At 38.5% G+C, this 14,573-nt stretch overlaps 2 protein-coding genes across 2 annotated transcripts; one reads left to right on the top strand and one right to left on the bottom strand.

Moving 5' to 3' along the window:
* The first annotated feature begins 328 nt into the window (after positions 1-328).
* LOC133323424 (uncharacterized) lies at positions 329-4,772 on the top strand. The gene is made up of 3 exons (XM_061532349.1): positions 329-430; positions 4,464-4,587; positions 4,661-4,772. The coding sequence occupies exons 1-3, from the start codon at positions 343-345 to the stop codon at positions 4,770-4,772; spliced, it is 324 nt and encodes a 107-aa protein (XP_061388333.1). The 5' UTR covers positions 329-342.
* Positions 4,773-5,486: 714 nt separating this feature from the next.
* Positions 5,487-14,101, bottom strand: LOC133323423 (putative GPI-anchor transamidase). Its single transcript, XM_061532348.1, has 7 exons — positions 14,053-14,101; positions 11,979-12,064; positions 11,409-11,917; positions 11,050-11,167; positions 10,309-10,419; positions 10,086-10,246; positions 5,487-5,592 (listed from the first exon to the last, which is right to left on the bottom strand). The coding sequence occupies exons 1-7, from the start codon at positions 14,099-14,101 to the stop codon at positions 5,490-5,492; spliced, it is 1,137 nt and encodes a 378-aa protein (XP_061388332.1). The 3' UTR covers positions 5,487-5,489.
* Positions 14,102-14,573: the final 472 nt, after the last annotated feature.

Raw genomic sequence — 14,573 nt, 5'->3', positions numbered from 1 at the left:
TGAACTTGAACTTGTACGTCACCAACGCTACAACAAAAGAACAACAACCTTCCCCCGAAATCGAAATCACAAACAACAAACATATCTGCAACAATACAAGTGTTTAATATTTTTTTGGTTTTTAATTCGAAATTCAATTATTCCATCTTCTCTGCTGCTGCTGAAGATGATGGTGGCGACGATGACGATTAACCGATCCAACCGATAACAATTAACATATAAAACTTGAAGCTTCACCGCTGAAATATAACAGTTGTTCCAAAGACATTCAAGTGTTTACACACAGCATCAAAAGAGTTGAATATTTATTGTAATTTTTAAAATTTAAATCCTTGTGCCAAAATGAAATTCGTTGTATTCGTGTGTGTTTTATTGGGAATGTTGGCCTGGAGTGAAGCAGCCATAGCCACAGCACGTTTCCACAATCCAAGTGAGTGTGTTTATGATCATAATTTGAAAAAGGATTATTTCATAAAATAATTCAAGAATTGCAAAAAACAAACAAAATATCGAAAATTTTAAGAAAAATAATACGATATTCCTAAAAAGTGTAATCGCGAAGGCCAAATTGTTGTGTGGAATTGTTCTAAAAAATCTGTTTGTTTTTTCGTTCAAATTCAATGAGGTTCCTGAAAATAGGCCAATTCGAAATTGTGAAGCCGACCCTTCGTTTAGAAGGATTTTGTAATAACTAAGGTAACTATAGTTACTTCAAAATCCCTCTAAGAGAAGGGACCGTAAAGCTCACAAAGCCCCCAAGGAAAATCCAAACCAAAATTAAAGGATTCAGCTCCATTAGAATTCTTGATCTGATATGTAGCTCTAGTAAACATGAGCATGGGAGCTGAGTCTGTACAGAACCCCAATCATGACAGAGTAAACCGAATTTATTTTAGTCTGTTCCCCTACTTGGTCTGTTCCCCAACTGCAAGAACCTACTACTTTTTACTACGATAACGATCTAGTAGATTCTTGCAGTACGGAAACAGACCATTTGTAAAGGCAAAAGTCGGAGTCCGATTATAAGATACCCTACACCACTATGGGTATATACTAGAGTGACTCCTAAGATTCTTTCATTGAATTGCAATTTTGGCAACATACAAAAAAATACAATAGTTCCAATATAGTACTCTGTTCCAAATCCCGTCTATAGCCTATGGGAGTTATATCTTCGAATTTTGAACAAAATTTAACCGACCTTATCTATACTCAATTCGGAACAATATGACCAATAAAGAGTTTGGTGCAGTTTAGGTTTAAAAGATGTACAACCGTTTCATTTGGAGACATTTTTCCATTATGCTCATCCTGGGTACCTGAAAAAAGAGGAAAATAAGAAAGCGGAAAATGGGATAAAGGAAGTTTAAAAAGTGTAAAAATGTTGGTTATTTTAGCCATGTCAGGATTTTAACAAAGCTAAGGTTCTCTTTGGGGTATATTCCAGAGAAGAAGGCTAGAGTATAGAGATGTCTTCTGCTGCATAACGATGAACATCTACAAAGTGTATGTTAAATTGTTTCCAGCTCTTCCTCATCCTCACATAAACGACAATAATCCACTCCGTTTATGTCCCATTTGGAAGTGACAGATCTAATCCTGCAGTGACATGTTATGGTCCCCACAATGATTTTTTATTCCTCTTATTATGAGACAGCATCGAAGTAGTTCTTCGACGTGAGAACTTAGGCCAGATAATCCAGGTTCCGCTAACCATCTGCTGTCAACATTCTCGCACTAGCTCATTCGGATTTTGCCAATTAAATAGCGAATGGAGGTGGTATTTCTGTCTGAAAAACACTGCAAAGATCGATAAGTTTATATGAGTTGTATATGGCTAGTTCCTTGCAGTAAACGCCAGCACCAGTACCTTCCTGCATTTTCGACCCGTCTGTTAATATCGACAGACCGGCCAAAGGTAAGGAGCCACTTGCCCAGAATTCCCTACTAGGAGACTATATGTCGTTAAAGTCGTTATGAGAGGGAGTGACTATGACTATGAATTCTCCTCTCTAAAAAGTCACGAACTGACGTCGTGTTAAGGATACTAGCGTGGCCAAAGTGCAGCGACTTTGAAGCATCCGTTTCCTGTTTGAGCTTTGAACTTATCCCAGTTTGTATTCCGTGGGTTTCTATAAGGTTCCTGTTTTTTCTGTAGAGGTAGGAATCTGGGAAATTATCATCCTATGATCCGAATAGGAGCATTTCTCAGATACTTTCTTGTTCGTAACCATGTTTTTGAGGGTTATGTCAATGACTTCGCTCTCACTCTATTTACGAACGTTGCTGTGTTGCACCTATTACATATCCTAAGATGATATCTAAGTATAAAATCGAATAATGGACTCATCTCTTGGATTGGTGTCACTGCTAATCCTGTGGAATTGGTATCATAGCCAATTACTAGATCACCAATTCTGCTCATAGCCTGCATCAGGTTACATACATCCGGTCCGGGTGGGTCGGGAGCCTCATACGGCAGATAGACGGCAGAGACTATTAGGGGTCTCGAACTACCCCTATATAGTCTGACTATCGTCATATCACTATTGCTGAAATTCGAAAGGAGCATTAAATTTAGTTATTTTTAGCAAGTATACAGGATCATACCTTCTCTCCCGTGGAGGCAGACAAAATCGTATATTTTTTGTCACTCAAACCAGTCACTTTATCTTTGTAGATATATGGTTCCTGGATGAGAAGCAGTTCAGCAGATGATGCTCTACAGTGATGCACATTTAGCGCTTGCTGCTGTCTGCTTATTGTTTTAATGGCGGGAGATGGAAATGGAGTTTCCCATCCCATAAAACAACTCCCCCTTGTTCTTCCTCAAGTACTGCTCACCAGCAGAGTCGTTAGCGAACTTTGCGACTACACCGCCGTTACCTTCAAATGAGGCAAGGATTCTCCACCTCCTCATCTAAAGGCCGTCGTTCTGCTTTTCCACTAATCGTACTAATCGTTCTCCAGTCCCTTAAAAGGTGGTGGGATCCACACCGAAGTTACCATTCCGCTTGATATCTCTTGGACTGCTACGGCTGCCAGTCTATTACCTTCCCAAAGAGGATCGCAGCTGTTAATTGTCTTCTTAAGGAAGTCCGCAGACTCCATAGTTCGACAATTAATGACCTTGAGCTCTTTGTATAAGGTGATCTGGCCAAACCGTAGGTTTTGTCAATCAACTTCGTCGGATAGGAAGAGGTCTTTCAAATAGCTGTCGACTAGCAACCATTTATCTTCAGTGATAATCCCGTCAGGATCAGCTCGATCCATGATTGCTACTCGCAAATCATCCAGTACCTCTTGTGGTGCAGCAGATTCGCTAGGCGCCGTTGTAGGTTTCTGGGCTACCTGCTTCGAGACAGCGGGTTTTGCTTTCTTTGTGCAACTGACGACTACCTGGGTCTCTTAGTAGCAGATGTCCGTCCGAGGACCTAATTCTCTTCACAGCTGTGAGTTGTGATCGTGTTTCGGCTCCCGGGGTCACAACTGACTTTGGAGCATACACCAACAACTGCCCAATTGTCACAACCTTGGATATCGGTTTAGACATTTCGGCAGAGGTTGTGCCTTATCAGCCTTCTTGGAGACCTTTTTACGGGCTCTCCGTCGGCTGACTTTGACAGTCCCTTATCCTCCGTCTTCGTAGATGCTGGTGTCTGAGACGTCTTAGTACTCAGTTTACCTTTGCGGTACTGAGGGCTTAGACGTTTCAGCCAGTGAGAAAAACTTTCTATGCCCCTGCTCACAGTAACTCACATCATTTTCCTTGTAGGAAGTAAAATCTTCTTGAAGGGGCAATTGAGCAATTTTCGAAATAGGACGTTTATAGATTTTTCCATTAGATTTAAGAGATACAACTCTAACTCTGCCATCAGTGCCAGGATGAACTTCCGTAATTCGTGCCAGAGGCCACTGGCCAGGAGGAAGGCGTTCAGCGAATACAAGGACCAAATCATCAACTTCAATATTCTTTTGTGGTTTCAACCATTTTGGGCGATATTGAAGTCAATCGTTTCCAGAATTATTGTTTAAGCAGTTGAACTACTTTCCACCAGTAAAACTCTGTCTATGGAGCAATCCAACAAATCTTTGTCTGAGACAGATAGTATATCGTTAGCTAAAATGCAAAAAGGCGTAACTAACAAAAATCACACACACAATATAAAGGGTCAGGTGACATTGGGCAAAGCGGTCTTGATTTGAGACATCCTTCAATTAGAGCCAGTAAAATAGACCGGTCTTCATAAGTCAGAATTCGATGATCCATTATTCGTTTTGCACCAGCTTCCCACAGTCCTCCGAGATTTGGTGATGCTGGTGGCATAAAATGTACATTAACTTTATGACCTTGAGGCATTTTCCCCACTTCCCCTTTCAAAGTTTATTATTTTTAAATATCCTCATTTTGAATGTATTTTAATTATTAACTAATAAACTAATTAAAAATGTTCCCCTTACAGCTTATCCCGGCAAATGTACATTCGATTCAAACACCATTCTATCGCCTGGACAAAAGAGTAAAGCACCCAATCATCCCTGTGCTGGTGTCACATGTATGGAAAATAGCATGGTGGAATTCAGAACGTAAGTTTTCAAAATACTTTACAACATTTACTAGATTTATAACAAAAATAATAATTATAATATTCATTTACAGATGCCCTCCAGTACCACCACCAAAAGGCTGTAAAATGCGTGATTTTGTCAATGTAAATCGCAGTTATCCAGAATGTTGTGAACGTCATTACGATTGTACCAAATATATTTAAACAAAAACCCGCATAAACTAAGCAACTAACGGAATTAGCAAAAAGAGTTACGATTTTTTATTATATTAAAAAAAAAACAAAGCTAATCTTCTTGATCTATAAATAGACTGTAAACAAAATATCAAAACAAAACTGCATGTCACTGAACCCACACCTGGTTATGTGAGACGAAATTAAAAGTTCGGGGTGTGTCTAGCTAGCTTGCCGTCGTAGTCGTCATAAGTTAATCAATTGTGTCTGCAAACATAAATCAACCACATCAATTATAACTTCATGCATCATCATGTTTCCAAAAATTGATATAGAAGATTAGCTGTTTATGTTTTTTTTTCCTTCTTCCTTTCTTTTGTCTCAATGTAGGAAGCTGTTATTTTAATTGTTAAACGATTGTATTTCGTTCTTCTTTTTTAATTAATTAATAATATTAATTTCATTATATGTATAAAAAAAGTAATTTATTTCATCTACATACATTCATTTGTTTATAAACAAAGAATAAATAAAATCATACATAAAAAACAAAACTTGTTCCTTTTCATTTGTTATTTCGTTGCATTCCTTTACTGAAAAAAATAAAAAAAAATTACGAAAAATACTTTGAATGATTCACAGTTCAAACATAACGCTGATCGTTCATCTGCTTTTGATTTAAAATGCGCTGCTGTCGTTCGGTCGGTGTTGTTACACATGGCGTTTAATTACACACAAAAAAGGTTATTAATTAAATAAATCTTTGGGAAATTGCTGCTCGAATTGTACATTGAAATTGGAATGTTGGGAATTTGTTTCTTCCTGCTGCCGTAGGGCCTCGATAAAGTCTCTGAAAGTAAAGGAAATTAAAATATGAACATAATTTACACAGTGTAAAGATCATAAAATATTTAAGTGCCTATCATAAATATATTTAGATGGACAAGTGGCGTAAAAGAAGAAACTCATGCGGTGGAATAAAAAGGAATAGAGATTCCAACTTTTAATGGAAATGTGGAGGAATGAAGTTCCTTCCACGATATGTTTAAAAAAAATGATAGATGGTAATATTCAACTGTCGGACGTGCAAAAGTTGTATTATCTGAAAACCAACTTGAAAGGAGAAGCCTTACGATTAGTGCAGCATCTATAAGTAACTGGCGCAAACTATAAGGCAGCGTGGGAGTTGCTGGAAAGGCGATACAGTAACAAAAGCATTTTATTCACGAAACTAGTGGATAAGATTTTGGATCAGCCGAATATAAATAGTCAATCGGCATATAGCTTAAGAAAATTACTCGACACCGTGAATGAGAGTGTTCACGCATTGATGGTGATAGAGATACCGTTAGACCATGCTGATCCGATTTTTGCTAGGATTATTATTAGAAACCTGGACAAAGAGGGACTAATTCAGTACGAGCAAAATGTGAAAAAGTCTAAAGAAATTCAAAAACTTGCAGACGTGCTGAACTTCCTGGAACAGCAATATCAAGCATTGGAAGCTGCAGAAGACAAAACAGAATCCGTTCAAGAAATATTCAAACAGCAAGACATATCAAGAAAAGGCGGAAAAGAAGCAATGCAGATTTTGCATGTTGGTTGGTCACGATATTGTGGCGTGTAGGAAATTTGCGGCTCAATCATCGAACGAGCGATATAATTGTGTGAAGTCAGCCCAATAATGCCTAAAGTGTCTGAAGCACGGAAAAGAGAAGAGGTGTCTAGGCGATGACAAATGTCAGAAGTGTGGATTGAGTCATAACACGCTGATCCATTTGGAAAAAGGAAGCAACTCTAAGGTAATAACAAACAACACAGCAGCAAATGTTCTCCTACCTACAGCCCAAATCCGAGTAAGGTCTTTACATGGCGAGTACATAACATTAGGGGCTTTAATGGACCAAGGGTCACAAACAACGTCGATATTGGAGGATACAGCGCAGCTACTACAACTACCAAAGAGGAAGGCCGATGTGAAGCTAAGACGTCTAGGAGAGACTATGGTGGGAGTGGCAAAATCAAAAGTATTGCTCGAAATAAGATCGAGATTTTTAAGCAGCACTAAAATCAATGTCGAAGCCCAATCCTGACGAAATTAGCGTCAGCTTATCCTGACACTCCTCATTGTCAAAATGTTGGGTGTTGTTCGAGAAAAATAAATGAAGTTTCCTCAAACGAGAAAAAACTTAATTTGAAACAATTTCGATGTCTTCTACTACATAGCGAAGGACATCAACAGCTCTTCATCTTCACATAAACGGCAATAGTTAATGTCCCATTTGGAAATTTGTACCTCCCTCTTACTATTTTTACCTTCCCCTGGCCAGATGTTTCTTGAAATCCCGTGTCCAAGTTCTGGTGACCATCAGGAGGTTTTACACATCCCTTAATCTGTAGATTGGAAGCCTGCGAACCCCCTCGAGTAAGCTCATCGGCTATCTCATTCCCTTCTATGTTACTATGTCCTGGAACCCAACATAATTTTACTATCTGTTGTATATCATGAGGAACACCCTTGCAGTCACGAACCGCTTTTGTGTTAATAATACACGACTTGAGTGTCTTAAGGGTCGCCCGACTATCGACATATATAGTCACCGGTCCTATGTTGTCGGCCGTCAGTGTTTTGACTATTTCAGCAGCTTTCGTGATTCCTAGGATTTCTGCCTGAAAAACGGTAAGTTTATGTGAGTTGTGTATGGCTAGTTCCTTGCAGTAAACGCCTGCACCAGTACCTTCCTCCATCTTCGACCCGACTGTACATATCGACAGACCGGCCAGAGGTAAGGAGCCACTTGCTCAGGAATCCCCACTAGGAAATTCTACTCTAATGTCGTTAAAGTCGTTATGAGAGAGAGCATAGTCACTAATGTTAGTACTCCTCTCCAAAAAGTTATGGACTGACGTCGTGTTAAGGATACAAGCTTGGCCAAAGTGCAGCGATTTCCAATCAACCGTTTCCCGGAGCCTCAGGGCACATCTTGCAGGCTAGAATTTAACCAGAGAATCCAGTGGTTGGAGGTTCAAGATTGTATTTAAGACTGCCAGTGGTGTGCTTATTTGAGCTCCGGTAGTCAGGATCGATGCCGATCGCTGTACAGTACTCATTTTAGCCAGCAGTGTATGATTTTTGACCCCTTGCTTCCATACAAGGCAAACATATGTAAGAATGGGGAGTACAACAAGCATATGATTTCTCATTTTAGTCCCCAGCTCTGTCCTATAGAGTTCTTGCAAAATAAGAGTGCTATTAGACTTTTCTTAGAGGGTTCCTCAATATTCCTTTTCCACGTTAGCATGTGGTCAAGGACTGTACCAAGGTATTTTGCTTCCGAAGACAGAGCTAAGGTAACTCCACCCAAGGATGGCAATCGGAAATTACGGATCTTTTGTTTCCATTGGCATGCGCCCAGTTGGCCAGAGTTAATATAGTCGGCAGAAATTTTCTACTGATTAGCAAGACTACATTATCGGCATAGAATTTCTGCAATATTTCATTTATCACCAGAAGTCTTAGTAAAGGGGAACGGAACACTCTCCAATAGGCGAATTTATGATTCTGCTTTCCAGCATTCTATCAATTCAATCTGTAAAAAGGGAGGGGTACCTGAACTATCGAAAGCAGAATGGTTAGCTGCCAGCTTCACATTGTTGAATGCTCCTTCAATGTCGAGGAACGCAACCAAAGTATAACCGGAGTTCTCCATATTCTTCTCAATATGTCCAACCACCTCATGTAAAGCAGTGTCCACTAATTTGTCTTTGATGTAGGCATGCTGGGATTTTTTTTAATTTTATTTTGTGTTCCTAATTTCGGAGTCTAGTAACCTTTCTAAAGGCTTAACTGAATATATATGTATGTCGATAGTCCAGCGATTCTAAAATCAATCGAACTGTGGACTGTAAACATCAGTGTGTTACACTTTCTTGAGTTATGTGTCACAGCGCCATAAAGGTAGATCATGTAGCTGACGGGCTTCTCGATGTCAATCATTATATCAATTGATGAAATGGAATACTGTGTCTATGTAAGCATGAAGAATATACGGAAACAAACTAAGATCTACTGTGTGTATGCCCCATACTTCGAAACAGAACGATCTTGGCTGAGTTACTAATCCTAACCCCTACATTTTCCTTCTTAATTTTTCTTTTCTATCATTCTCTCTTTAAAATGTTTGCCACTTGGGAAGATTCGAATAAAATCTTAACCAAAGAGTCCTCATAATTTCGGGTGTGTTTTCAGCGAATATATTAATTTTTAATTTGTATCTCTGCCCACAGACTCTTCCTAAGTAATGGTGGTTTGAAACCAAATCGGAAAGATAAGCCATCCAGCGAAGTGTGCGGGCCTGCACCACAAGATGACCAGACATTATCATCAATCCGTGTCCTTTCCTTTCTTTCGTCGAAAAATGCAAATCTTTTATTTTATTTCTTTTCGTTTTTTCTTGAATATACCGAGGAGAAATTATTTCGCTTTTTTGTTCATTCTGGCAACAGTTGGCGTGTTAATTCTGGTTTGTCTAGGCAACTGACGTTATTCAGCTGCGATGGGTAGAGAGTGCGTGGAGCCCAACGCTCGGATATCATTTGCAACATCACCCACTGTAAGCTGTAACTTCTCGACGGGAGACGATCTTCTACGATGTAGCACTCTTCGCTTCGTCCTTTTACTGTCGTGATGCTCAACAAAATATGGGTTAATATGGCCAGCGTATCTCTTCGGATCAGTCGTTAAATGCAGCTTAGATCCTATCATAATTTTTCCCAGTGTTCGAGAACGACTTAACCGTTGCCCACCGTTTACTCACAACCGCTCCAATTTTGCAACACCTCAGATACTCTAACAATTTATTCCACTTATGATCCGCGAAAAAACTGCTGATCTACAACGTAAGTTCCCTGACCCTGAGATCTACGGGCGAAGACGTAGCACATCACGCTCATTTGCTAGTCCAACTGCGTCTGCTGGCAAATTAGGTATGATCTCGGGTATTCAGCAATCGCGAATTCCTGAAGCGATAGTGAACTATTTATATGGCAGAAAATCTTCAATATAAATTAATATTTAGACATAGCCCCTATAAATGTCCAGTCGGTATTTTTATGATTTGAGTCGCATGTTCCAACCGATAGTACTGTAATTTTGCAATCCGGATTTATAGACATCTATTTCTTTTTCGGTATGTTTTCTCGAGGTAATTCGTGTCAGTAACAACCAATACCTTGCCCATGGAAAAATATTTTGATTTATTAAAAACAATTGGTTTGGTAGTGAGGAACTTAAATATGTTCTTTTCAAATTTTGCAGAAAATGAAATTTAAAAATTTACTTACTCTTCTTCAGTCAGTGTAATATTAACACGACCTGTTGTTATTTCCGTTGGCCGTATCGAACCAAAGAAATCAGTAATAGGAACTTTATTTGGATCACGTCGATATAAATCTTTGCGTACACCCACTGTTGAAATACATAGACGTTTTGGACAGACTTTCAACTGAAAAAAGAGAAATAGAAAATAACTAATCGCTTCATTAGGACATCAAAAATTATACTTACAAATTCTCCCATTGTTTTATCGCTATTCGGTTGAACCTTTTCCAAAAATTCCAATGCATAATAGGTATAACGATCAATCATATATACACCAATGGAGGAGTCAACGTGATGCTATAAAAAAAGAAGGAAATGTATTAATAAATTTATAAGAAATAATAAGAAATTTTGAATAAAAATCTGTTATTAAGGAATTTTTAGTTTAAGAACTTAGGGTTGGTAACTCCCGTCTATAGATTCTATATATTAAATAAGACTGCATATTGCCTTCACTCGATATACGAAATTTAATTAATATCCATTGGACCCTTGGATATATCAATATTAAAGGAAATTAATATACTAACAAAGTGACTCACAACTGATTAATATACCGATCGAAGAATTTGTTACACAAAAGTTGACCTACTACAAGGAAGGAGTAGGAGCATACACCACCACATGCTCATAGTACAAGAAAACACTCTTTCGGTGGATATAAAATATATACTCCAACCTTCCCCGAATAGATTCGATCACTAGACCGCGGATATAAGAACATCTTATATAAGAAAACGTTTCACTCATATAAGAAAACAGTTTACTATATAAAATACATTCATATAAGAAAAACCCGCTTATAAGAACCAATTTCTCGATTTTTTCGATGTTCTTATATCCGTGGTCTACTGTAGCAACCTGTGAATTAATTCTATACTTTTGAACTCTCATATAATTAATATAATATTAATTTATATTGCTTACCGATAGTGAATCTTCTCCCACTAAACTGCTAGCAACAGCTAATATATTGGGAGAAGTGAATTTTTCATACAAGGATGCAGCTTGGCATGTATCCACCATTAAGAATAGTTCATTATACCTTAAAAGATAAAAATAAGGAAGTTATCAGGAAATTATTGTAATAGGAAATCGTACAATAGAGGTTTTATAATTAAATTTGGGCAGAAATAAGACAGTTTGTAGTTTAGTTTGTTAAATAATACCTATAACAAACTCTTATGAACCTATTTTAATTTGAAACCTTTAATAGTACTTCTAAACTTTTGTAACCCCTTGTAATCCATTAAGTGTTATCTAAATTCCTTGTATATTCCTCCTACCTCTTCTTCTCCCACATTTGTTCTACGGCATCGGCCAACTCTTGACTTGTAATTTCTTCGGAATCTTGGAATTTAAGAAATCCGTCACCACCGTGGCCAGTTAAATAAATCAGCACATTACTACCAGCATCGGTAAGTAATTTCTTAGAGCGTGCTGTGCCATTTTGTGTCCTCCCAGTCAGTAGACGTACAAAATTCTCCACTGTCACCTCATAACCACGATAATCTACCTCTACATCATCACCATAAACATTAATATGTTGATTGGCATTATTATAGACCTGACCAGGACGTGGATTGCGTGGATTACATGCCATATCATCGGCAATCATAAGTATAATTTGTGAATCGGGTATACCCAAACGTTTCACCGAACGATAAATGGACAAAACATTGGCCACATGACGATAATTAAACCAAAATCGTGAGGCATCTACGAGCACAGCCCAATTGTTGGTGTGCGTTGATCTTTGTACGGCATCAATGTATTGGTTAAGTTGATTGTTGAGCTGGAAAAAATTAGGATGAGGATTTGAGTTTGTTTTACATACAATGAGAAATATATTTTACCTCTTGACAAACTGCTATGGAGGCATTAAATGCCAGTAATACTGCAATTATTAGTAATTTCATAGTGCTTCCGTTTTTGATGAAACCTGGAAAAAATTCGAAACAAAATATAGAATGATATATATAAAGAATATTTTCAAAATATTAGGAAATTATTTTTTAACTGGAAATTTTTATTGTGTTATGGGAGTTTTAGCAGTTCGCATTTCAGCATATCGTCGATTGCATTCATCTTCATATATGTACACAATGGAAAAGAGGTGGCCGAATGGAATAAATTGGGAATTGTTGTCTTAGCAGCAAACTGTCGTGAAAACGACTGTTGTTAAATATTGGAATGAGTTAAAAGGGTATGGTCGAGTGAGATTCGAGACAATATTTTTTCAGAAACCAAATAATGACAAGAATAAGTGGTCCATTTGAATCAAGTAGTTGCTCATGATTAGTCATATCTTTCGAAACACCCTTATAGACCCTACAGCTGATCGAGAGAATTTATTTCTGTTGTATTTTCTGCTCCCTTGTTATTATAGCCTACATTAAACTATCTGTCCTTATATATTCAGATTCGTGATGTCGAAAATTTGGTGTGTGTTTAAATTATTTTCCTGTTACTACACTTGGGAGCAAAGTGCTTCCACAAAACATGACCATCTTTCTCTATTGGTTGTAGTTGTTTTTGCATCTTCAAATGTACGGTAATGTTGCCATAGTACTTAGGATTCTGTTCGTCCCAGGTGTTTCTGAGTCGTCTTCAATTTCCACAAAGCATCTCCATTAGTTGCCGATGTTCTTGCATCTTCACAGGTACGGTAATTTTGCCTTATTTATTGGGACGCTCCTACTCCCATGAATTTCTTGGTCGTCTTCAATTTCGTGATCCTTGTTTGAATTTTTAATTCGTAAGGTTCCAGAGCCCTACGTTATTTGTGGCATTGGGCAAGTGTCTCGACACCGGCATTTGTCCGCATAATGGTCTGAGGTGACAGACGTTGTTCGAGAAAGACTCGGGTCGTTTCGGATTGTAGACCCGTAGCAGAAAGTCTTATACACTTCAATGTTCCACTAATTTTATCTTTAATATAATTTTTCATAAACAAAATAGCAAATTTCACGTACCGAAAACCACCTCTTCCAAGATATGACTACCGGTGAACTAACAAAGTCCACCCTAAAACTGAAAACCAACGTACAAGGAATAAAGAAATCAAAGACTGATAAAGCATTAGAATCAAAACAGAATGCAAAACAGCAATAATAGGTTTCTACAGATCGAAAATGTAACGATGTTTTTTTTAAACAACTCCCAAGAATGTTTATTTAATTATAATAATTATTTATGCCTAAATATCTTAATAAATACATACAACTAGAAAAAATAACCATTGTGCCACCAGGTTTTATAAATGATGTCAACTGTCAGCCCGTCATTTCTCTTGGCACAGACCAGGAGTCGTCATTTAGGCGATAGTCACATACGTCGTTCCCGATGTCTGGACAATGGGCAGGCCCGCTACTGAGGCCAAGCAAAGCTAAATCTTACAAGCCGATTTGTAATACTTTTGTCACCAGTAGCATTAGGGAAAGCTATCCAGTTGCTAATCATCAACGTGGCAACGTAAGCAAAACAGCGTTTTATCTCAACACATATAATTCGAGGACTAAACGAGAACCGGTTGTGGCATAAAACAATGTTGGTAGCGCGTGCCCTATTAAAAGCATCTGATACAGTCAATTATGCCACAGTGTTCGAGGACACCGAGAACACTTCCCTCCGGCCAAGTTTGAACGTTGGATAATCAACTACATGTGTGGAAGTCAGTCGTACGTGGAGTTTCGGTATTCCACGCCCTGTGTACGATTATGGCATCGGGTCCTATAGTTGAGGACATATGTGTAAACTTGAATGCGTATCTCGCCGAGTAAACAGCATTCATTTACGTGGGGAATATGATAATATGAGCCACTAAATCTTCGACCACATTGTTCACCACATGGACTGCGGAGATGAGAATGACATTGAATGTGCAGGTCGAGGGACACCCAATTACGACTACCAACTACTCCAAAATACTCGGTGGCATATTCGACGGCATGTTCAAATCGTGCGGCTTAAACGGCATGTTCAACGTCAGTCTGTGGCTAGCCATGCGGTACGAGTGTTATCTGCGAATACTAGTGTTACGCATTGGAGTAGTAGCCAATCCTGTCAGACCGCCGCGCTGATAACTCCAAAAATGTGCCTCCTTATGACACCAGTGGACCATCTTCATGAGATGAAGACCTTTCTCTTAAATCAGCATAGGATTATGCTTTCGTGTGCTTCAGAGACAATCATCATAACCATCATGCGGTGGATAAGACGCCCCTACTTAGGCGTATCAGGAAGAACATGATCTTGAGAGATCTTGATCTTGAGAGAGAGAGGTCCAACGTTATGAAAGGAAGCCTTAATGTCAATTTGACTATCGAGCAGGTCTAAATTGCCTGAATCTGCACATACAAACCAGAGTAGTTTTAGTCCAATTACGTTCAGGAATGTGCAGTCGTCTTAATTCATATTGGGCAAGAATTGTTGACCAGGTGCAGAATGTC

Source organism: Musca vetustissima, unplaced genomic scaffold (assembly GCF_032173495.1).
Source record: "Musca vetustissima isolate MV318-11 ecotype Yass unplaced genomic scaffold, APGP_CSIRO_Mvet_v1 utg32084, whole genome shotgun sequence".
In the NCBI taxonomy this organism is placed as follows: Eukaryota; Metazoa; Arthropoda; class Insecta; order Diptera; family Muscidae; genus Musca; species Musca vetustissima.
Note: the sequence above shows the minus strand (reverse complement) of the source record. Positions and strands in the feature narration are given on the sequence as shown.

Coding starts and splice junctions, on each gene's coding strand:
- LOC133323424 (XM_061532349.1), top strand. CDS start 343: ATGAAATTCGTTGTATTCGTGTGTGTTTTATTGGGAATGTTGGCCTGG. Junction 431..4,463: donor AGCACGTTTCCACAATCCAA/GTGAGTGTGTTT, acceptor TTCCCCTTACAG/CTTATCCCGGCAAATGTACA. Junction 4,588..4,660: donor AGCATGGTGGAATTCAGAAC/GTAAGTTTTCAA, acceptor ATTCATTTACAG/ATGCCCTCCAGTACCACCAC.
- LOC133323423 (XM_061532348.1), bottom strand. CDS start 14,101: ATGCCGTTTAAGCCGCACGATTTGAACATGCCGTCGAATATGCCACCG. Junction 10,420..11,049: donor TGGGAGAAGATTCACTATCG/GTAAGCAATATA, acceptor CTTTTTTTATAG/CATCACGTTGACTCCTCCAT. Junction 5,593..10,085: donor ATTACACTGACTGAAGAAGA/GTAAGTAAATTT, acceptor CTTTACTTTCAG/AGACTTTATCGAGGCCCTAC.